A 24152-nucleotide genomic window follows, 5' to 3' on the forward strand; every position below is an offset into this window, starting at 1 on the left:
CTCTTTACAGGTGTGAGAGTGTTTGCCCATTTGTCGCTGCAAGTGCTCCTCAATATGGAATGTTAGTGTGGCATTGTGAGCGTACAGCAACTCTCTGCTGAGGACTTGGCACACCTCTGTCCTGGATCACAGGTAAGCAAGGCTGAACAGTTTCCGTCAATTCTGGTAGGTATGTAGACACACTCTGTAGGTGACCCGAACACATCTGACAGCAGCAAAGAGAAAAATATACCAAAGAGTGTCAGTGCCAGAACACAACCCTGTTTGACACCACAGCGAATCTCAAAGGGTCCCAATGTTGCCCTGTCAAAGCTGATCTTACTCATCACGTTGTCATGGAAAGAGGAGATCACATTGAGCAGCTTCAGAGGGCAGCCAGTTTCCTCCGGCAGCTTAAATAGACAGCCTCTGCTCACATGTTTGAAAGCCTTGGTGAGATCGATGAAGGCAGTATGTAGCAGCCTCCTTTGTTCATGGAATTTCTCTTGCAGCTGCTGGACTGAGCAGGTCAAGTCAATTGTAGATCTTCCAGTTCTGAAACCTGGGATTCTGGATAGATGCATTCAGCCAAGATTTGTAGCCTGACAAAGGCAACATGGCAAATACTTTTCCCTCAATCCTCAGCAGGGAGATGCCTTGATAGCTGTTGTGATCACTGCAGCCACCCTTGTATTTATATGGGTCACAACGTTTGCATTACACATACCTTAACTCACTGTCCCCCCGTCCAGCAGAGGCAGAAAGGTTCACGCAGATGCTGCAGGAGTGCCGGTTTCCTCTGCTTGATGAGTTCAGGTGGTTTAGTATCAGGTGTTTTTCTCATGGGAACCAGGTCAATAGGTTTGCTAAGCTCCTCCGCTGTGGGTTTGATATCCACCTCTGCCATGACTGGCAGGCTTTCTGTGCTGTCTAAGCCTTCCTCAGCAACAGTGTTCTCCCTGGAGTACAATTCAGAGTAGTGTTCCATTCATCTCACCAACTATTTATTGAAGCTGGTGATGACCTCCCTTGCCTTCGTTTTCAGTGTTGTCAGACAGAGGACATATTTAGACATTAGTCTGCCTTTGGGCTCCACTCCAGAATTTTTTTTTACCAGAGTTTACTCCCTTAGCCTTCAACTCCCCTGGGTATCTACAAGACAGTGGAGCTATTTACTGATAGCTAGGAGTTTGGTTCATGAGTGCCAGGGCATGTCCACATGCCAGTGGGCCTGCATACTGAATTCTCAAGACCAAACCTCCTTCAGGTTCCTCTGAAACTTTAGGGCCATGAGGGACTCCATTTCTGTGCATTGCCATGAGGAGGCACAGCTGAGGACTTGCCGATGGGGAGGCTTTGTACTGACAGGGAGAGACTTACACAGTTGACTTACCTTTTCACATTGTTACTAGGCAGCAGTCTGGGCTGAAATTGAGAAGCAAACTAGCAGAGAAAAGCAGAAAGCATGCTAGTTCTGTTCGCCCACACAAACTAGATGCATTACATCAGCCTGTTGAACACACACAATATGTTCATGAAAATCCCTTGGTTTCTTCATGTGTACAGTACAAATTCACCTTACCTTCACAGAGGTTGAATGTGTTCATGATTGATGGCTTCTTATTGATTAAAGGTTTTTGAATCAGTTAGATGCAATGATATTGCTCTTTAGTGCTGTAGTTGCAATGTTAAATATTTTACAATAAAACTGGAGGCAAATGCTTTTAAAATAAAACAAAATTTATGATCATACAAATACAAGTTATGTTAAATGTTTTTTAACATACTTAGCATCGACTTTCTGAGCTTTGCAATTGGTATCCATTAGATTGTTTAAATATTGCTTTATACTGGACACTTGTGAGTTGGTTTTGCTCTTCAACTGGAATATAAAAGTAGGAATAAATGTTATTTTACAAAAAATTTCAACTTTTAAAACAACTGTTCTTCATATTTTCTTTTCAGAGGCATCTAAACTATTTGTTTTCACCAGAAGAGTGTCTAGGTCACTCAAGGCCAAAATTGTATTTCATTGTGTTTTTTTTCCAAGGTAAATGGTGGCATATAGAGTCCATTTGGCAGGGTGGGGGGCAACCTTCCATGTCCAAACATAGTCAGAAACATGGCCAATGCCACATTTGTTCAAGCACCACAAAGGCATCCTTAGTCTTAGCCTAAAGCAGCGTGTTTAGCAGTTGCAGTTCACCAGACTAATTAAATGAAGCCTGAGGCCCAATAATGACCTAGACCTACCTGTTCAGGTCTCAGGCCCTCTCCAGTTGTTGGCTGTGGCTTGTTCATACCTTCCTAGTGGTGTGAATGTATTTCTAATGCCTGATTTCCTCTCTGAGTTTGCACTCACTGCTGTTTGGTTCCCAGAGGCCCAGCTTCTTTCAGACATTTTGCTGAACACATCATGATATATGATGCATACTTATCAATAAAAGCGCTCTTGAGATTACAAAATATACTAATTTGTTTTGTAACTGCACCACATTATAAAGCAAATAACAGAATTCTTTCCCCTCTTCTTCTAAGCAACACTACACCCAGTTCATGAAATATAATTTCATAAATCAAACTGTTTCTATTGTAACATTGATTTGTCTTGACTGCTTGTGGACTGCTTATGCAAATGGCATAAATATGCTAGTCCACCTGAATATTACTTAGTACTGAAATATGTAAAATAATTTAGCTGTATAGATGGCCAGAACTTGATACTCAAGATATTAGCTAAGATTAGAACAAGGTGTGAAAGGCAAATCCTTATTGGTACATTGGGATTTTGCCATATTTCTGAGAGGGGCAGTAATGGAGGATGTAAGATATATATGCGTTGAAATTGTGGTATGCGCTACTAATAACAAATACATTCCTATGAAACTCCTTCACTTTTTTAGCAAAGATATTAACTTAGAATAGCAACTTTGTTAAAATAGCAGACAAATCAATTTCGTATCAATGTATTAATAAGTAGTTTGCAAAATAATACTGCATTTCATATCCATTAGCTCTTTAAATGTAAGATAGATTCATACATATTCAAGAACATTCTGCAATTAGTGCTTCAATGTGGATAGGTTATCAAATATTCCGTTGTATTTTACCTAAGCAAGAGCGAGTCTTTGTTTCAATGTCCAATTGAGCCTTTGGCAATTGGATATATGTGAAACATTGACAGTCATTATCATTGAATCATTGAACACTGAGAATTAACTACTATGTTGGATACAGGTTAACCTGATGCTCACTTTCAAACAGGGTGGCAAAGCAGATGCAGTCTATTTCCTTTCCCTTAGCTCACTGAGCCAAGCCTCACATAAAGCTCCCCCTGACCTGGTCCTGAACTCAGATTTCTCTAGTTTGTTTCTTATCTCCAATCATGTCATAAGACCTATCTCCTGCTTCCTCTGCCCCTCCCATCAAACTCCTGACCACTCAAATTCCCTTCTGTCACTGAAGTTGGTTGATATTGTTAACGGTTCACTCTCCTCAGGTACTTCCAACTCTCCCCCGCTTCAAATCTGCTGCCATCGCCCCTCTCTGCAAAAACCCTACCCTTGATCCCTCTGTGCTTGCAAGCTATCACCCTATCTCCAACATCATTTTCCCATCCAAAGGCCTTGAATGTGTTGTTGCTTCCCAAATCTGCCTCCGTCTTTCTTGCAGCTCCATGTTTGAATCTCTTCAATCAAATTTCCTCCACTGCCTCAGTACTGAAACGACCCCTATCCAGGTCACAAATGACATTGTATATGACTGTGCCTGTGACAATCTAGCCCTCCTTGTCCTTCTTGAGCTGTCCGCAGCCTTTGATGCACTTGATCATAGCAGACCCCTCCAATGACTCTCCTTTGTCATGCAGCTGTGTGGGACTGCCCATGCTGATTCCATTCTTATTGTATCTAGTCAAAGCCTTCAATGGCTTCTCTTTCTGCTTGTGCACCATTGCCGCTGGAGTTCCTCAAGGATCTATCCTTGGCCCACTCCTATTTCTCATCTACATACTGCCCCTCAGCAAGATTATCTGAAAACACAATGTTAGGTTCCACATGCAAGCTGGCTACACCCAGCTCTACCTTACCACCAGCTCTGTCAACCCCACTACTATCTTTGATTTCTCGCACTTCTTATCCAACATTACTGGGTGAGCAGAAATTTCCTCCAACTAAATTTTAGGAAGACCAAAGCCATTATCTTTTACTCCCATCACAAATGCCATTCCTAGCCACTGACTCCATCCATCTCAGCTGTCTGAGACTGAACCAGAGAGTTCGTTATGTTGGTGTCATATTTACCAACTTAGTGAGCTTCTGACCACACATCTGCTCCATTGCAAAGACTGTCTACTTACACCTCCATAACAATGCTAACTCCACTGTCTCACTTAACCTAGACTTAAAACTCTCCTGGCTAGCCTCCCAGATTCCACACTACATAAACTGGAACTCATCCAGAACTCTGCTGCCTGTATTTTGAATCATGTCAACTCCTGTTCACCCAGTAGCCCTGTGCTTGATGACCTACATTGGCTGTAGGCCCAGCAATGGCTCAATTTAAAAATTCTCATCCTTGAATTAAATTTCATCCATGGTCTCACCCCGCCCTATCTCTGAAGTCTTTTACAGCCCTACAGCCCTCTGATATCTTTGCGATCCTCCAATACTAGCCCCTTGCGCATTCCCTGTTTTAATTACCTCACCATTGTTGCTATGCATTTAGCTGCTGATGGCCTAAGCTCTGAAATTCCCTGCCTAAACCTCTCAGCCTCTTTACCTCCCTTTCCCCACGATGCCCCTGAAAACCTACCTCTTTGTCCAAGCTTTTGGTTAGCTATATTAATATCACAGTATGAAGATCAGTGTCAATTTTCGTTTGAAAATGCTCCTGTGAAGTACTTTGGATGTTTCACTAAATTAAAGGTTCCAAAAAAATACAAGTTGTTCTTGTTTGTCTGAGGCATTTTACATAATCATAAGCAACAGCTAATTTTTGTTTCAATGTCCCTTTCAGCTTTGGCAATTGCATTACAGTAAATAATTTAGGAATATGTGTGACACATTGACAGTCATTATAAGGGATTTGTTGAATACTGAGAATGAGCTAGTAGGCTGGAAACAGGCTAACCTGATGTCCAATTTTAAACAGGTTGACAAAGCAGGTGCAGGCAACTTCCATCCATTAGTATTATTTCAGTACAGTATAAAATAATGGATTTGATTATCGGGAGTGAAAGGATGACTGGTACAATATTAACAATGAAAATTATTGAGATGGAAGGATCCTGTTTCACCACCCTCCTTGGTGTGTTGAAGAGGTGGCATCCTAAGTGGGCTTTGGAAGCCCTGTGATATGGTGTACCAGACTGCAAAAATGCACTTGGCAAAGTTCCACATGAAAGATGACTATGCTTAAAATTGTAGAGATTCAGGATAAATCTTGGAAATGGTTGAAAATTTGGCTGAAGTGCAGAAAACAATAAATGTTTGTTAATAGAGTCTGTGGAGATCTGTGGAAAAATCCTAAATGGCGGCCCAAGGGTTCATTAGCTCAGAGATGGGAAGAGTACAGAGGAAGTGGGCTGCTTTGAGGTCGGAAACATGGAATAACATGATTCCTAGTGGTCCTGATGCATTTAGCGGCAGAACCAGATTAGCACTTGTACATCTCCATTTCCAAGGTGATGGTGGGTTCCAGTTGTCAGAGTGTTCCGTTGTTCAGTGCAGAGCCCAGCAGACCCTTGGAGATGGCCTCCTGGCGCCAGGCCAGGTGGCCGTCAGAGCTAGAGACTTCATACCTCAATTAAAGAGCCGCCAGGTTGAAAGGCTGCAGCCACGGCCATAATCAATCCTGTGGAGTGAATCGCCCTCCAACCCAATGGCACTACCAGTTGTGGGCTTCTTCATTCTTAAATTTGAGGAAGATACTTGAGAGCCCGTCGGGGGAGTCAATGGTGTAGTGGCAATGTTAATGGACTAGTAATCTCAAAGCTGAGGCTAATGCTCTGGGGACATGGGTTCAAATCCCATCATGACAGCTGGTGGAAATAAAATTCAATTAATAGTGAAAATGTGGATTTGAAAGCTAGTTCAGTAATGGTGACCGTGAAACTACCATCAATTGTTGTAAAAACCCATCTGGTTCACTAATGCCCTTTAGGGAAGGAAATCTGCCATCCTTACCTGGTCTGGCCTACATATGACTCCAAACCCACTGCAAAGTGGTTGACTCTTAATTACCCTCTGAAATAGTTTAGCAAGGCACTCAATTCAAGGGCAATTAGGGATGGACAACAAATGCTGGCTTTGTCAGTGACACCCACATCCCCTGAAAGAATAATAAAAATGTTGAGGTGCCCTCTTAGTTGCCCGCTGCCTCAGCAGTGTCCACCTTTCCTGGTGGGGTTGGCAACCATCCTGTGCCTCTGCTTGGAACTCTCTTGCCATTGTCCTTAATAGGGCAATGAACATGGAGGTGGCTAACTGGGAGACTGCCTCTTGCAAGTTTATGCCAGCAGGCATTCTGGCAAAAAGGGAGTTCAGGACCTCCATGTTGTCCTGATGCCCACTGGAAAATTCAGCCCTTAGATTCAGAAACTCAAAGCAAATTGGTCAGTCTGCAGATAGCACCCTGTCTATTTTAGGTATGAGCTCTAGATCCCAATGCTAGAACCACTACCTATACGGTGAGCCTCAGACTTCCAGCGTGGAATGTGTGTGCACATGCAATCCGCCTCTTGGACACTTGAGTGTCTATCTTATTCCTATAAAATGGACACGGCACCAACAAATTTCTTGGCCTACCCATTTTAAACATTATCCTGCTATTTCCTTGAAAATAAAAAGGCCACAAGCAAAGGAATGATTGAATCATAATTTGGATGATAAGAGTTACTATTTGTGCTATGCTGCATTTGAAGTTATTAGGTCCTTTCTCTTTCTGTTGTCTCTGTCAACTTCAGAACCAAGTAGAGGCAGTTGAAAAATTTGTCAAGAAATTGTTGGGTTAAGTATATATTTATTAGCTGCAATAATGACAGCTTCTCTGTTTTTTCTGCCCTGTCCTTGTAGCTACTGCTACCAGGAGGTCTGCTGTCATGGTATGTCACACTTGTCTGTCTTGCTTCATCCTCACATACCCACTGTAACTCTCTGAAAACACTCTGTGATGTCCATCATCCAACTACACCTAGGTCGACCTCTTTTTCTGCTGCCCCCCCACTTTACCTACTAGCAGAGATCTCTGTAGCTTTTCAGCTCTGATCAAATGGCCAAGATACTGACATTTTCTTTTCTAGATGTCACTTTTTAAAGTTCTTTTTGCAATTTTAAGCACTTCTTCATTGGTCTTATGGTCTGTATATGGAATTTTTAGCAAATGTCTTAGCATTGACATTTCAATGGCCTCTATTTTCTTCCACAGATCTTTATTTATTGTCCATGTTTCTGAGACTGACAGGAAAATGGATAGGAGGTGGCATCTTATGAGATTTTTCCTTGTTACAATTTGAATTTTCTTGTTGTTAACACATCCTTCATCTTTACAATATTACTTCTGGCCATCTCTATCCTTCTAATTTCAGTGTTGCATCTACATCTATTTGTTTTTACTTTGACAGAAAATTCCTAAATATACACTTATGTGTTAAAAGGGATAGGTTGAGCACAGATCTAGCAGCTCAAAACTGGACATCAAAGAGGCACACTGGACCATCAGCAGCAGAATTGTATTCTGCCACAATCTGTATCCACATGGTCTGGCATATCCCTCACTCTACCATCACCACCAAACCAGGTTAGCTTGTCAGAAGCAGTATCAGACATACCCGGCATTGAGGTCCCAACTTGTTGATGCTGTAACGTTTGCTGCTCCCCAGTTACTGAAGCAGTCTGTGCCCACAAATATCAAGGCCTCAACAAGATCCAGGCTTGGGCTGATAAGTTGCAAGTAACATTTGCAACTTATATCAGGCAATGACCATCTCCAACAAGAGAGAATCTAATAGCCTCCCCATGACATTCAACATTGTTACCATCACTGAGTCACCCACCATGAACATCTGGGGGGCTCATCATTTTTCAGAAATTTAAATAAATTAGCCATATAAATACTGTGGCTACATGAGCAGGTCAGAAGCTGGGCATCCTGTGGCATGTAACCCATCTCCTGACTCACCAAAGCCAGTCTACCACCTACAAGGCACAAATCAGGCGTGTGACGGAATACTCTGTTTCCTGGATGAGTGTAGTTCCAACGACGCTGGAGCTTAACACAATTCAGAAAAAAGCAGTCTGCTTGATCAGTACTCCTTCCACCATCTTTAACATTCATTCCATCCACTGCCAATGCACCCTGGCTGCAGTATGTACCATCTATATGATGCACTGCAGCTACTCACCAAGGCTTCTTCAACAGCACCTTTCAAATCCATGATCTCTACCAACTAGAAGTACAAGAGCAGCAGATGCACCACCACCTGCAAATTCCCCTTCAACCAGACACAATCCTGACTTAGAACTATATCACCATTCCTCACTTGTCGTTGGGCCAAAATCTTGGAACTGCCCCTCTAATAGAATTGTGAGTGTATCTACACCATATGGCAGATCACCACTGCCTTCTCAAGGCCAATAATGGATAGATAATAGATGCTCACATTGCCCGCAATGCCAAAATCCGGGTACAAATTAAGAAGTATTTTCGTAGTTCAACAGGGTTCATGCCTTACTTCATGATTCGAGCCCATAATCTAGGCTAACACTTTAATGCAGTACTGAAGGAGTGCTGCAATTTGGATGAAATGCTATACATCTATTTGCCTGTTTAGTAGGTGCCATAGGTGTTTTGGAGGTTTTAAAATGTGCTTTACAAACATAAAGATAGAAATATGTTTGTCGTAATGTACAATGTGCCTGCATCTGTTTGGATTGAGGTGAGCAATGCACAAAACTTGTCTGCCCACCTCATCTGAGTGAATGTGGCATTGGGTGTTGTGACCCTAACGCTGATCTCTGCTTCTTAATGCTGCCATCCAGCACTGCACACAGCAAGAGGCCCCAGCGGCATTATTTGCCTATCATATGGTACAGGCAGCATGCTCTTTCTTAAAGTCAAGCTGTCGCCTAAAGGGAAATGAACAAAAATATTCCTGCAATGGGAATTCTAGGAAATTTTAGGAAACTGAATACAGGACAGAGAGATTCATAATGATGGATGCAGCACTGGAGGCATTGGTGGTGCTCATGGGCAGGGGGGGAAATGCTGTGGTCTCATGGAGGGCCAGGAAGCCCTAAAGGACCATCCTTAGAAAGGAATGGGAGCAGGTGTTCAGGAAAGTCAACTCCTGGAATCTGGATCCGAAGGCGTGCAGCAGTGCCACAGAAAGTCAAATTACACTGTGTAAATCATTAAGGTCAGTGAATGACCATGAATTTTGGGCACAAATTATTTTTCTCTAATGTATGTTAGTGATTAGTTTTCATAATCTCACAATATACTCCATAATTGTCTGTAATTATTTATAAAATTGATAATTTATGATGGTTTGTGCTGCTTATGAATCATGCAGTATAAATAATATTTCACTCATTGCTTGAATTGGGAAGATGGGATATAACACCTGAACTTTTGTGAGTGAGCTTGCAGGGGAGGTAATGGCATTGACGTTGGATTAATGATCCAGGGACCCAGGTAATGCTTGGGGGACCCAGGTTTGAGTCCCGCCATAGCAAATGGTGGAATTTGAATTCAATAAAAATCTGGGATTAAAAGTCTAATAATGACCATGAAACCATTGTTGATTGTTGTAAAAACCATCTGGTTCACTGATGTCTTTTAGGGAAGGAAATCTGCTGTCCTTACCTAGTCTGGCCTACATGTGACTCCAGACCCACAGCAATGCGGTTGACTCTTAAATACCCTCTGAACAAGGGCAATTAGGGATGGGCAATAAATGCTGGCCTAGCCAGTGATGCCCACATCCCATGAATGAATAAAAAAAATATATCAGCCTGGATTTTGCAGTTGTGATGACAGTGAAACTGTTATTGTTCACCATCATTATAAGTGTGAAGCTGATAGCAAATTCTGGCATCTGCACTTGCATAGTTAAATGCAGAAATCCAGAAGTTGCTGTCAGTTGTTCCCTGCAGGAGTTTCTCAGGGTAGTGTCCTCGGCCAACCATCTTCAGCTGCTTCATCAATGACCTTCCTTCCATCATAAGGTCAGAAGTAGGGATGTTCGCTGATGATTGCACAATGTTCGGCATCATTTGTGACTTCTCAGATACTGAAGTAGTCCATGTTCAAATGCAGCAAGAACTGGACAAAATTCAGGCTTGGGCTGACAAGTGCTACACAAGTGCTGGGAAATGACCATCTCTAACAAGAGAGAACCTAACCATCACCCCTTGACATTCAATGGCATTACCATCACTGAATTCCCCACTATCAACATCCTGGGGTTTACAATTGACCAGAAACTGAACTTGACTAGCCATATAAATACTGTGGCGACAAGAGGAGGTCAGTTTTTAGGAATCCTGTGGTGAGTAGCTCAACTTCTGACTCCCCAAAGCCTGTCCGCCATCTACAAGGCACAAGTCAGGAGTATGATGGAATTGTCTCCATTTGCCTGGATGCATGCAGCTCCCACAACACTCAAGAAACTTGACACCATCCAGGACAAAACAGCCTGCTTGATTGGCACCTCATCCACAAACATTCACTCCCTCCACCACAGTGGTAGCAGTGTGTACCATTTGCAGGAAGCACTGCAGGAACTCACCAAGGTTCCTTAGACAGCACCTTCCAAACCTATGAGTGCTACCATCTAGAAGGCAAAGGGTAGTGGACACATGGGAACACTACCATCTGGAAGTTCCATTCCAAGCCACTCACCATTCTTTCTTGGTAATATATCACCATTCCTTCACTGTCGCTGGATCAAAATCCTGGAACTCGCACCCTAACAGCATTGTAGGTGTATGTACACAGCATGGACTGCAGTGGTTCAGGAAGGCAGCTCACCACCACCTTCTCAAGGGCAACAAGGGAAAGGCAACAATAAATGCTGGTCTAGCCAATAATGCCCACATCCCACGAATGGCTTGCTCTTGGTGGGAATTCTTCAGTGTGATTAGTTGCTTGATGACATCACTTTTGTGGCACTGGCTGCTGTTGGATGGCTGGAGGTCACCTATAACTGGTGACAGAATCAAATTTATATCAAGAAAGGTGAAACCCATATTGCAGAGATCACTATATCTTTATGGATAGTTTTTTTGAGGTTAGCAGCGAATGCAAAATCTGGGTCATTATCATTATTAATCCAGTGCATGAACCTACATATTATGTTAATGCAGGGTATAAATTTCAAGATTTCCTACTAGAAATAATTATACAAGATACATGTTTAGTGTTTCTAAATGTAGTATACCATCACATTTATGTGAATTATTGTTCTCTAATTTTAAAGAGGTAGAAAACTCATTGATTGTAATACCATTTACCCATGCTGTAAATGTCAATTTTAATCTGTGTTGAAAATGAAGCCATGGCCAAAAATGATCTCTAGTGTTATTAGCTTTTGGATGACCTTCACAGCAAATAACAAACTAGCTACAGCAGCAGAAATACTTGGAAAAGACACTGATATGCACCAAGTTCAGGCAATAAGCCCAATCTAAGAGGAGAGCTTTGTTTTGCTGGGGTAGGCTTGATTCTTGTCACAGTTTTCTGAGCTGTCCAAGTATGTTAGGCTGAACTCTCCTTCCCTCCACCTACTGTCTTGAGGCCTTTAAAACCCCTTTATATCCTATTTCAGGGATGGACTTGGTGCTATATTGATAGGACTTAATTCTCCCGGAGAAGTTTCCTTTTAATACAAGGCGTCTAATAGTATATTGAGTTCTTTATTTAAACCATGGAGTAAAAGCCCATCCTTAAGTTGTTGCACACCTTTCATTGGTCTCTACAGCCTTTATACCTAATTTCTGTTCTTAATCAACCATGTTGCTACAGCACCCTCAGGACGCCATTCCTTATATCATTCTGTGCTGTTTCTCATGATCAAGTTCATAACTCCCTCGAATACCATTCTTGACCTTCAAGTGTGTTCATATTTGGCTCTTATCAGTTATTTAAGCTTAGAGTTGCTCATAAAGCCTGTTATAACCTATTCATAATGACTGTCCAATCTAACTGTTCTAATTCCCTATGAGAACATTGAACCATTGGGTAATTCACTGAAGTAACTCCTATTTTACTTCCAAAGATTAATTAACTTTCTCATTTCAGCAAACATCTTAATTAAGCAAGATTAACTGAAAATTCTAGCACAGCTTTGTAATATGGTCATTTATTCATGCATTTACCCAGCCATGGCCCCCTTTTGGGCTAACTGTCATCAACCAGGATAATTGTCCCACTAGTTTGTTTCTAGGGAAATGAAGCTTCAGCAATCTGTGGTATACAAAAACTGATAGTACTAACCTAATCTCCTTATTCAAGCTTTAATATAATCATCTGGTTATAAGCTTTTTTTTTTCTAATTTCTAACAATAGTTTTGGCATATTTATACAAACATCCTGGGAAAATAGGGCCTGCAACTTAAAATAAAATTTGCAATGATATGTTGCTACCTTAGGCTTATAAAAGGAACAAAAATATTTACTATAATTGGGTAATATCTATCTATAACTGGTAGTCTTCAAGATGAAAATAACCTGGAGTTGTTCCCTAATAGTTGGTGCTGAAGAGTGAACATGCTGTTCATATGGATGCTGCAATATCATTTTGATCTCTATTTATTTACATTAGTATTTGCAGTTTAATCCACTCTCAATGGAATATTGAAAAAGCTGTTCAGAATATAAAAAAGGGCCAAATCCAAAGCAGAGTCAGGACAGTATAGCATATTTAAAAAGATACATTGCTCTGGTCCCTACTCAGCAGCTTAAATTAAGTAACTATATATTTAGAGTTTTGTTGCTTGATAGATTCAGATGTTAGGATTCCCAAAAGACAACAAAGTTAGGGAGCTGTCAGTTATTAATAACCCTAACCCTAACCCTAATGCAGGAATGGAGGCAAGCAGATGCCGAGGCCAGCAGATTTGAAGGCGTGGCTCCCTTCATTGGGACATCAGCCCAGTTCTGTAAATAACTTTTAGACACCTAACCCTCACTCCTCACCTCCTTTCAACCCTCACCCACACCTATGCCCCATCCATGTATCTCCTATGCTTCCATGTACCCCCATGCTCCCTCATATACCCCCATGTCACCTCCATGCTCCCTCTTATCTCCCATGCCTCCTCCGTATCTTCATGCTTCCTCCATGTCCCCTCATATTCCCTCATGCATCCTCCATACCAACTCACCCAGTACCCATTATGGGCAAAACTCATGAACCCTTATAATAACATTGGGAAGTTTTTGAAATGCTCATTAAACTGTCAAAATAAATAAACGGACATTCATAAATTATTTTGATTCGCAATATTGTTGAATGCAGAACACTTTACCCCCTGCATAATGCATGTGAACACTCAAACAATGCTGGGCAATTTGAAATAAAAACATAAAATGCTGAAAAACTCAGCAGGTCTGACAGCATCTCTGGAGAGAGAAACAGAGTTAACATTTCAAGTCTGTATGACTCTTCTTCAGACCTGCTGAGTTTTTCCAGCGTTTCATGTTTTTATTTCAGATTTCCAGCATCCACAGTATTTTGCTTTTATCTGGGCAATTTAAAAGTCACTCATCTTAAGGACAGGGACCTACAATCACTCACTGCATTAAAAACATATTTAACTTATTATACTGCATCTAGTTATGACAGTTGAACTTGGCAATACCTTTTAAATTTATTTGTCAAAAGGTCCCTGACTCCACAGCATGCTTCCCTCAAGGTTCACAACTCCTCTGAGGTGCCATTAACCACAACTCCATGGAATTGGGGAGGGGGGGATGGGGACAAAATGACCACCCCCCGCAATGGAGTAGGCAAGTGTTATATTGCTGATTGCGGGTTAGCTACCCTTACTCTTATCCTGGGAGCATAAAAATCCCACATGACAGAAACGGGGGCAAGAATGCCTGCCATTTTTAAGTCGCCCTGCTTCTATTCTGACAAGGATGAAGGCATAAAAATCAAGGCCAAAGCTTTAAAAAATGGCTTATGTACCTGAAATTCCATTTTTTTGCTTTTTATATGTTTTTTCAGATTTTAAAATTGGCCAACTGATTAGCAAAAGATACAGAGCAGATGGTGAAGAAGAAACTATTTGTATGGAAAGCTGATCTGCTGACAGGAACAGTGAGAGCATGGCTATTATTAATAATATTGTTTATTATCTGCAGTGGTGATTCAGCAGTGTCCATCTGCCAATTTATTTTGGCAGGACACTTTGTGATTCTGAATCAGGCACGGGTAAATCCATCTTCAGGCTGATCTTCTTTGCCAGATGCAAGTTCAGAAATGTCAGTTTGGGTTATTTATGGTGGCAAATTGAAGTCAAATTTTGAAAGAGAGAGGACTTCATTTAGTCAATATCAATGAAGTGTAAGTTGAACTTTCTTAGCTATTTGCATTCCTTTGAATACCAGATATTCCAATGATTAGTGCACCTGCTCGCACACTGATACCTTTGGTGTCAGTCAAGGATCGATCCTGGGCCCTCTTCTATTTCTCATCTACCTGCTGCATCTCGGTGACATTATTCAAAAGCATAGCATTAGTTTTCACAAAAATGCTGACAAACACCCAGCTCTACCTCAGCATCACCTCTCCACTGTTGCTAAATTATCAGACCACGTGTCTGATGTCCAATATCGGATGAGAGAAACTTCCTCCAATTAAATGTTGGGAAGACTGAAACCATCATTTTCAGTCCCTGCTCCAAATTCCATTCACTAGCTACTGATTCCATCCCTTTTGTCCTGGAGTTAAGATCTCACCTATATTTTTGTTATACAATATATATATATATTTATATATATATATCATCCTGGCTAATCTATAAAATTATTTTTTTTCGGAACTGGACAAAGGCATTAAACTGACTGAAGTCATGAATGGCTATGACTCTCACCAAAGGAATTCCTTCAGTACAGCAGCAACCTTGTTATCTCTAAAGAGGCACTAATTTCCCTGTGACTGCAGAGTTCATATCACAAGGAAATGTACAAAGACCCTTTATATTTCTAAGGCATGGCTCTGTCCAATGGAGATGATGATCAGTCTGCAAGGACAAAGGACCCTGAAAACTCTTTTTCAAAATTATTAATGGATGAAGCATTAACCATCTTAAGAATCCAGACAAGGGATATACATCTTTTGTCCATCCAAGGAAAAAAAGTGGGAGTCATGTCACATGACAACGTCCCCAAGTTGCTAGAACCTGTAATATTGCCTTGTGGAGCTGAAAAAAGGCTCAGACTGCCATTTTCTGTCCAACAGGCAGCAGCAGAAAAAAGGCTCTGTCAAGGTTTTTGAATACCTGGCTCCCCACCTACACTGTTTTCTACTGGAATTTTCGAACTTCTGTACCAGCGCCTAGAAGACTAATTCATCCCTATGAGCCCATCTCATCGTGGAAGTCATCTCTACTGGAAAAGTGGATTATCCAGCACTGCCTTCAGCCTGCTGACTCTTTGAAAGAATATACCATTGGACTTTGATTCTGGACTCTGAACTTACGTGAAACAATAATTTTTATTTTGTCTGTGGTTTTTGCCCCATATCTCTTTCTGTTCTCCATTCCACCTTTATTGTGTGAATGAAAAGGAGGCCATGTTGTGCCCTTCCTCTTGCATTTGAGTGTGTGCAAATAAATTAACCCTTTTAATTCATCCTATCTCAAGTTTGCTCTGGGGTTATTAATAGAGAATTGGATCACACCAAAACTGAAGGGTTGGAAAAATATGGCACCACATATACAGGGGGAAATCAAAAATCAAAAAACACCTCTCTGTTTACTGTGAGAGGAGATATCAGGGCTGTTTAAATTAAACCCCTTTCTGTCTGTAACACTTTCTCTGTTAACAGTCTGAAATTAAGCCAGCCTATTTACAACATTGGTGTCACAGATGACCCTGAGAAGAACTTCTGACCTTATATTTGTGCCGTCGCTAAGACTGCCTATTTCCACTTCCATAACATCTTGCTGTCCCAGCTCTTCTGCTGCTGAAGCCCTCATTCGTGTTGTTGTTGCCTCTATACTCTACTAGTCCAACATACTCCTATCTGGTCTCCCACATTCAACGTCCATAAACTTGATGTCATCCAAAACTCAACTGCCTGTGTCACCAAGTCTCATTCCCCTATCACCCCTGTGCTCGCTGACCTGCAATGGGTCCTGATCAAGCAAAGTCTTGATTTCAAAATTCTCATTCTTGTTTTCAAATCGCTCCATGACCTAGTCCCTCCCTATAACTGTAACTTATTCCAGTCCCACAACCCTCTGAGGTATCTGCACTCCTCTAATTCTGGTCTCTTGTGCATCTCTGATTTTAATTGCTCCACCTTTGGTTGCTGTGCCTACAGTTGCCCAGCACCTAAACTCTGGAATATCCTCCCTAACTTCTCCATCTCTCTACCTCACTTTCCTCCTTTAAGACATTCCTTAAAACTGACCTCTTTGACCAAGCTTTTGGTCATCTGGCCTAATATCTCCTGAAGTGTCTCGGTGTTGTATTTTGTTTTATAATGCTCCTGTGAAGCACCTTGGGACTTTTCATTACATTAAAGATGCTATATAAAGATGCCATATCTAATGTTTTAAATAGAATAATGTGGTACCTTATCAAAGTCTCTGAGGTAAAATAAGGAGCTTCAGTAATTCTGTTAATAGGAACAGGGATGGTTAGCAGTACCAAGACAATGGCTAATACATCAAAAATCAAATCGTTTTGGCATCTTGCTCTTTATGAAATATTGGGAAAGGAAATGTTAGTAACGTTGGCATAGTTTGGAATGGGAACTGATCTATAATTAGAGATTGGTGAGTAGTTAATGAGCATAGGGATTTAGTTGCTGAGATCACAACTCCAATTAATTGTTAGGCCAATTTACTTATGAGACTACATTACATAAGTCATCAATTTCCTACTCCTGAGACATCATGATAGTTCAATAATGTTTGGTTGTCATTTAACATTGTAAAATATTTTTAGCACTTGATTCCTTTCGAAATTAGTAATTTTCTGATGTATTATTATTGACTGTTGAAACATTTTCCCTTCACCTGTTGCACTATCAGTAAATCATTTGTCCACAACCTAAAAGAATTTGCAAAGTGCTCCTTTGTCATGTGGGTTTTCAGTTAATTAAATGCTGTTTGGGTTAAAGGGCCCCAAAAATCCAGCATCAGAGACTAGGCTGAGGACTGGACACAAAAATAGGGCCCATATTGGGGTTCAGGTCTGAAGAGAAGCCTGAAGAAAAAAATATTTTATTTAATTAGTAATTTTATTAAACAGGGTAAACAATGGGCGGCAATCCATGTCCAAATGCAGCAAGACCTGGACAATATCCAGGCTTAGGCAGGTGGCAAGTAACATTCGTGCCATACAAGTGTCAGGCAATGACCATCTCCAACAAGCGAGAATCCAACCATCGCTCCTTGACATTCAATGGCATTACCATCACTGAATCTTCCATTATCAACGTCTTGGGGGTTACCATTGACCAGAAACTGAACTGGACTAGCTACATAATACTGTGGATACAAGGACAGGTCAGGGGGTAGGAACCTGTGGCAAGTAACTCAACTCCTGACTCCCAAAAGCCTGCCCACCATCTACAAGGCACAGTCAGGAGTATGACGGAATGCTCTCTACTTATCTCGATGGCTGCACTCCATCAACGTTCAAGAAGCTTGACACCATCCAAGACAAAGCAACTCACTTGATTGGCACCCCATCCACAAACATTCACTCCCTCCATCACCGATGCACAGTGTGTACCCTCTACAGAATGTACTGCAGGAACTCAACAAGGCTCCTTCGACAGCACCTTCCAAACCCATGACCACTACCATCTGGAAGGATGAGGACAGCAGACACATGGGAACACCACATGGACTGCAGTGGTTCAAGAAAGAAGCTCACCACCACCTTCTCAAGGGCAATTAGGGATGGGAAATAAATGCTGGCTAAGCCAGCGACTCCCACATCCCATGAATGAATAAAAAAAGTCAGATGGCTGTACAGCAAACATCACATCACAGAGTCCTGTCTTTCTCAAGCATGCTTCAAAAGGGAGACAAGTCACGACATCATGTTCATGGTCTCCGCATATACCAATGGGCTGGGGCGTATGCTTGATCTGACCATGTGCACCTACCTTAACCCAGGGTCTCTCTAAAGGCCAGATAGGGAATTCTTAGTGCATAAGTCAGTGTCTTGGGAATGCCTGACCTTTACAACCGTGGCCTTGAAAGAGATGAGTGGAGGCTCCCTTATCATGAGACTATGCTTGAAAGCTCGCTATCATGTTGGTGCCATGTATAACTCAATCCTGACCTAGTTACTGAGTGTTTCCAGGGTACTCACATCCAAGTTACAAAGGAAATCCATTTGAACAGCATGGATTTTTGGGCTTTTATTAGAGATCCCATTTGAAGTCACATTATGCATTCAGCCCAGTGAATCCTTGAGTTGGAACTATTCAGAAACCACTGTTCCCATTCATGATGCCAAAGAAGTAAAACTTCATGGTATCACATTGACAGAGTTCTGTCAAACTGCTTGCTCTCAGGCTTCTCTTAACCTGCAGCTTTAAAGAGTAAAATATGGTAATGAAGGTGGCATGACCTATAGCTGTGCAGTTCTCACTATCCTAGTTGACTCATCAGAATCATAAAATCCTAAGCAAAAAAGGCCATTTAGCCTGTCTTGCCTGTGCTAACTCTTTGAACGAACTATCCAATTTAGCCCCCAATTAAGGGCAGCCTGGGAGCAGATTTTGATTATGAAACAATTCAGTAGAATATGGTTTCTCTCAATGTTTAAGATAGTGTTGGATCCAGTGCCCTGGTTTGTTGGGTCAATAAGAATTGCACACTTGTATTGGGGTATTTAACAGCGCTTCATCTCCTTGAGGCAGCTCTGTGTCTCAGGGAGATTATGCAGCATATACCCGCACGCATGTGCGAAGTTCACACTCGGCTCGCCTTCCCCCACCGCACAAGCAACGCTCAGTGCTGCCGCTCGCGTTTCACGCTGGGTGGGCCTTAATTGGCTCGCCAGCGTGAAATCGCGGTTGGGTACCGATCGCGGGCGGCGGTCGGCTTCCTGCCCATCCCTGCCTGCCCTCACCGAGCCTGCCCACCAAGGGCAAAATTCTGCCCTCCATCTTTTTAAACTGTGATTCATTACAAGGTTGCCTGCTTCCACCTCTGTTACCATTATGCCATGTTTTTGCTGCTAAGTTATCTCTTTTAAGTTGAGTGCTAGCGGTGGCTGCTTCCTGCCTCTGAGTAAAGCTTTGCACTTTCGCGCTCTTTTTGGCTGAGGCTCCCTGCCCAACATGGAGGACGGTACCATTTTGCGCTCCCTGTATGGCTTCCAAGTCTCGCACTGCACCTTCCATTGCCAGAGCGATTTCCAATGTCTTCTGAAGATCTAAATTTGTTTCAGACAGTAGTCTCTCCTGAATTGCAACTTCATTTACACTGCTCACCAAACGATCTGTAAACATGTGATTGCTCTATTCCTTGAGTTAAATTTGAACTGTTGCATCGTCACCGACAGCTTGGACTGGTAATGATTCTTTACGAGGTTCACAAAGTCATCAAAACATTTTGAATCTTGAGCACTGGGTGCCAACAAATTTCGAATTAATCCATATGTTTTAATCCCACACGTGGATAAGAGGATCGCGCGCCTCTTCTCCTCCCCTGTGATGTTGTTCGCCTGGAAGAAGAAAGCTAGGTGTTCAACATAGTGAGACCAATCGTCCGAGGTTGGATTGAAAGGCTCCACTCTTCCAAATTGTGACATGCTCTGAGGGGATTACTTTGACGATCAGGAAGGAAATCTTTCTTTACTTAAGACTACCACGTAAGGTATGACCTGATTTCAGTTTTTCTCATTTCCTTTATTCTTTCTTGCTTTTTACCTTGTCCTTTTGTGTCTTTTCTTGCTTTTTACTCTCATCGCCAGTTTGTTGGATCCAGTGCCCTTGGTTTGTTGGGGCTAAAGGATCCGGGTTGCACGATTGCTTTGGGGTGACCAAGTTGGTACCAAAACAGAGAAGATCTGCAGACCATTCTTAGAAGAAACACATTCTGTTTATTTACAAGAGGAACTCAACAGTTACACTTGTGTGCTTACAACTCAAAACTCTGTCTTTACTCTTCAGACTCTAACTCAAGACTACTGACTACAGAGCTAGCCCGCGCTACTCTGCTATTGGGTACCAAGATCATGTGATCTTACATTACAACATTTGTCTTAAAGGCATACTACACGTCAGGTTACTACAGATTAATTTTTGGCCATTCATTGCAATATGCACTTTGAAGTATGTGCGCGTGCAAAAATAGTTTGGTAAAATTTAATTTATATTTACAATATCAGAATAATTGAGCATTGAATCTCAGATAAACTTTTTACCTTTATCAGTGGAAAGAAAGAGGGGAGTTGAACTCAATTCTGAAGTTATGCACTTTAAATAAAATTGTCCTTTCTACTGCCTTTTCTTTAAACAGCAAACTTGCAGCCATGCATATACAATGTTTGACAAAAATCAGAATTTAAAAAAGCAAGATGTTCAATATTTCAATAGATAAATGGGGTCTCAGAGAAGGTTCATAAGACTGATTCCTGGGATGAAGGGGTTATCTTATGAGAAAAGATTGGACAATTTTGGACTATATCCATTGGAATTTAGAAGATTGAGAGGTGATCTTATTGAAACATATAAGATCCTGTGGGGACTTGACTGGCTGGATGTTGAGAGGATGTTTCTCTTTATGAGAGAGACTGGAGCTAGGGAACACTGTTTAAAAATAAAGGGTCTCCCATTTAAGAAAAAGGTGAGGAGAAATCTTCTCTCTCAGAAGGTCATTGGTCTGTGGAATTCTCTTCCCCAGAGAGCAGTGTAGGCAGGGTTATTGAATATTTTCAAATCAGATCAACCATGATCTTATCAAATGGCGGAGCAGGCTCAAGGGTCTGAATGACCTACTCCTGCTCCTAATTCATGTGCTCCTATGAACTAGCTAATTGTGTACTTGTTGGTTATTCTATAACAATAATTTGGTCGGATTGTATTTGAGAATTATTGAAACCCCATTTATAATGCATCTTGTTTCATATCAGAATCTGTTTAAAAATGAAAACCCAGTGAAGGCACCTCTGACTTTTGGCGATTGTGTAAAATAGGCAACATCAATTATAAATCTCACCCCATTTTCATTTCCATTGTAATTTTTCTGTCACATCAAGTGAAAAATGGACTAATGCTTGAAAGATATTTGAGTGTCACCAAGGTACCATGTTTTCTATGCTGTTTGAAGATGCTTTTAATGAGTAACTTGGCAATTTCTGCACTTGAAATGAAAATTGGCCAGTATAATAAAACTATACCATTTCCTTGCAGTTATTCATGGTAGACAATGGCGCAGATGACTGGAGAATAGCCATGACTTATGAGCGGATTTTTTTCATCTGTTTGGAAATACTGGTATGTGCTATTCACCCAATACCTGGAAACTATACTTTCACTTGGACAGCACGCCTTGCCTTTTCATATACAACATCTACAGCAATAGCAGATGTGGATATAATCTTATCAATACCAATGTTTCTTAGACTTTACCTTATTGCCAGAGTAATGCTGCTGCATAGCAAACTTTTTACAGATGCTTCTTCAAGAAGTATTGGAGCACTGAATAAAATAAACTTCAATACCCGTTTCGTAATGAAGACTTTAATGACAATATGTCCAGGAACAGTACTGTTGGTTTTCAGCATTTCATTGTGGATAATTGCAGCATGGACAGTCCGAGCTTGTGAAAGGTAAGCACTTATAGTGCACCAGCTTTTCTTTAATGTTTAAACATAAGAGAGAATTATGTTTTAATTCCAAATTATAAAAGATATTTTAACAATCCTGATTTTGGGTAGGATATTTCTTACCAAGGTAGTTTGGTTGAATTCGGAAATTTCCTTACTTGGCAGACCCACCTTGATACAAAGGGCCCTTGTTATATGCAACTTTCACTCCTGGGAGGAGGGGGAGGGATGGAGTCTGGCCCACTGACCCCAGAAGCCGATCCTAGATGGCCACAGTAGCTGGCGAGTACCAGGGTGGGCTGGTTAGAAGACCTACCGCGGTTCTCTGGGACATCGCTCCAGTTGTTTTAGAGGCTGTTAGGCTCTCCAGCCCTCACCCCTCACACCCATGCACCACCTCACCCAACCCCTGGTCCCTCCATGTCAACTCATGCACCGTGCCCAACTCATGCCCCCACATATCCCCATGCCATCTCCATGCCAAGTTTGCCCATCCACTTCCCTGTTCCCCTTCATGCCCTCTTTCCCTGCCGGCGAAAATTGGATCTATTGGAAATGGGAGCGGGACTTCCACATCCATGTCCCACCCGCCATTTTTAAAGATCTGCAGAGTCTGACTCGGCAAAAATCTAGCTCTTTGTGTCCCTAACAGTAAATGTTACCTGTCTCTTATAATGATAGTTTGTTATTGTTATGTCCTTAAGCATGTAGTTTCTACAGAATTTGTTTTGCTATTCTTCACTAATTTTTTTTTAAGTTTCAAGGAAAGAATCTGGGAAATGTTAACAGGATAATTTTATGAATTTATCTTTTAGTTATGTCCAAAATGTTTTTAGACATGTAAGAGTGCATGTTTAATTCACCTGATATGTCACTAATGCTGCAATGCTTTAAGTAGGTTCTGTGTAATTGCACTGTACCTGAGAAACAAAATAGAATAAACAACTTAAATTTCTATCATACTTCCTGCCCACAGAGTATTTTACATGGTAGACAATAAAAATGGCCACCAAGCAGGAATGAGAGGGAGCAGAGAGGTTAATGATTGATGAAAGCAAAACCAGCTGGAAGGATTTTAAGAGACTTCTGAAAGCAGGGATGGAGTGAACAAGGCACAGATGTTATAGGAGGAAGTTTCAGAGGGCATAGTGACTGAAAATAATTGCCAACCAAACATGGGGCAGAGGGAGTAATCTTGTGTCAGAAAAGGAAAAGTTGTATGTAGTAACACATGACTAGAGGCGATCGCTGAAGAGAGGGGAAAATACCATGAAAGGATATATATATATGAAGATATTCAAATACATTCTCTGGGACAGAGATGGCCAATGGAGCTTGGTAATGATGAGTGGTAAAAGGACAGGGGGTTTGTGCAAGTGAGGATGTAGGCTACAGCATTTCAAATAAGTTTTAGTCTGTAGAGAGTGGAAGTTGGCAAGGAGAATGAAGAGGTCAGACTTTGAGATGAACGGAGGAGAGACGATGGGGCCAGGCAAGGTGAAGGAAAGTGGTTTTAGTTAATAGGTTGAATTTTGGGTAAGAAAATGAGCTTGGGTCAAACAACACACCAAGGACTCACATCTTCTAGCCTGTGGAGACACTAAAGAAAATATATTTTTATTGCACTTTCAAGTGGTTAATAATGTATGCAAAGAGCATGCAGTTGCTTGTTGATCTTTTCATTGGTGTGCATTTAAAGACTAGTTTAAAAATAAGTGAAACATTATGTTCTCAGTGCAGTAATACTTTGTCAGTTCCAGTTTCATATGGAAAAAAAACTGTTAAGTTTGTTTATTGCTGTCATATACAACACAGGATAGATATTCTCCAGCAACTGCAAACAATTGCAAATAAACCAAATCATCCTCATCTGTTATCCTGTTCTACCACAATCTAAGTACTAATCTATGATGAAAGCAATATTCATAGTGTAAAGTATTTTTTTGAGGACAAAAAACACTTTGTGGCCTTAAAGGAACAGTTCTCTTAACACTTAGCCACACTTTAGCAGCAGAATAATACATGGTGTGTCACATGGTTTAATCGGTCTTTCTTTATGAAAGAGGATACTCTCTAAATGATAAAACCAGCAACTTGCATTTATATAACCCCTTTAACATAGTAAAAAATCCCGAGGTGCTTAA

General features: G+C 41.3%; 1 protein-coding gene across 2 annotated transcripts in view; it reads left to right on the forward strand.

Annotated features, from left to right (window-relative positions):
- LOC144695474 (small conductance calcium-activated potassium channel protein 2) overlaps positions 1-24152 on the forward strand; it is a 157188-nt gene that overhangs the window by 12501 nt on the left and 120535 nt on the right. For both annotated transcript variants that reach the window (XM_078566355.1, XM_078566363.1), the window contains exon 3: positions 21593-22011. In XM_078566355.1, the coding sequence (XP_078422481.1) occupies positions 21593-22011 (419 nt within the window). The remainder of the gene's footprint in view (positions 1-21592; positions 22012-24152) is intronic.

This window comes from Cetorhinus maximus, chromosome 2, assembly GCF_964194155.1.
Source record: "Cetorhinus maximus chromosome 2, sCetMax3.hap1.1, whole genome shotgun sequence".
NCBI classification, from domain to species: Eukaryota; Metazoa; Chordata; class Chondrichthyes; order Lamniformes; family Cetorhinidae; genus Cetorhinus; species Cetorhinus maximus.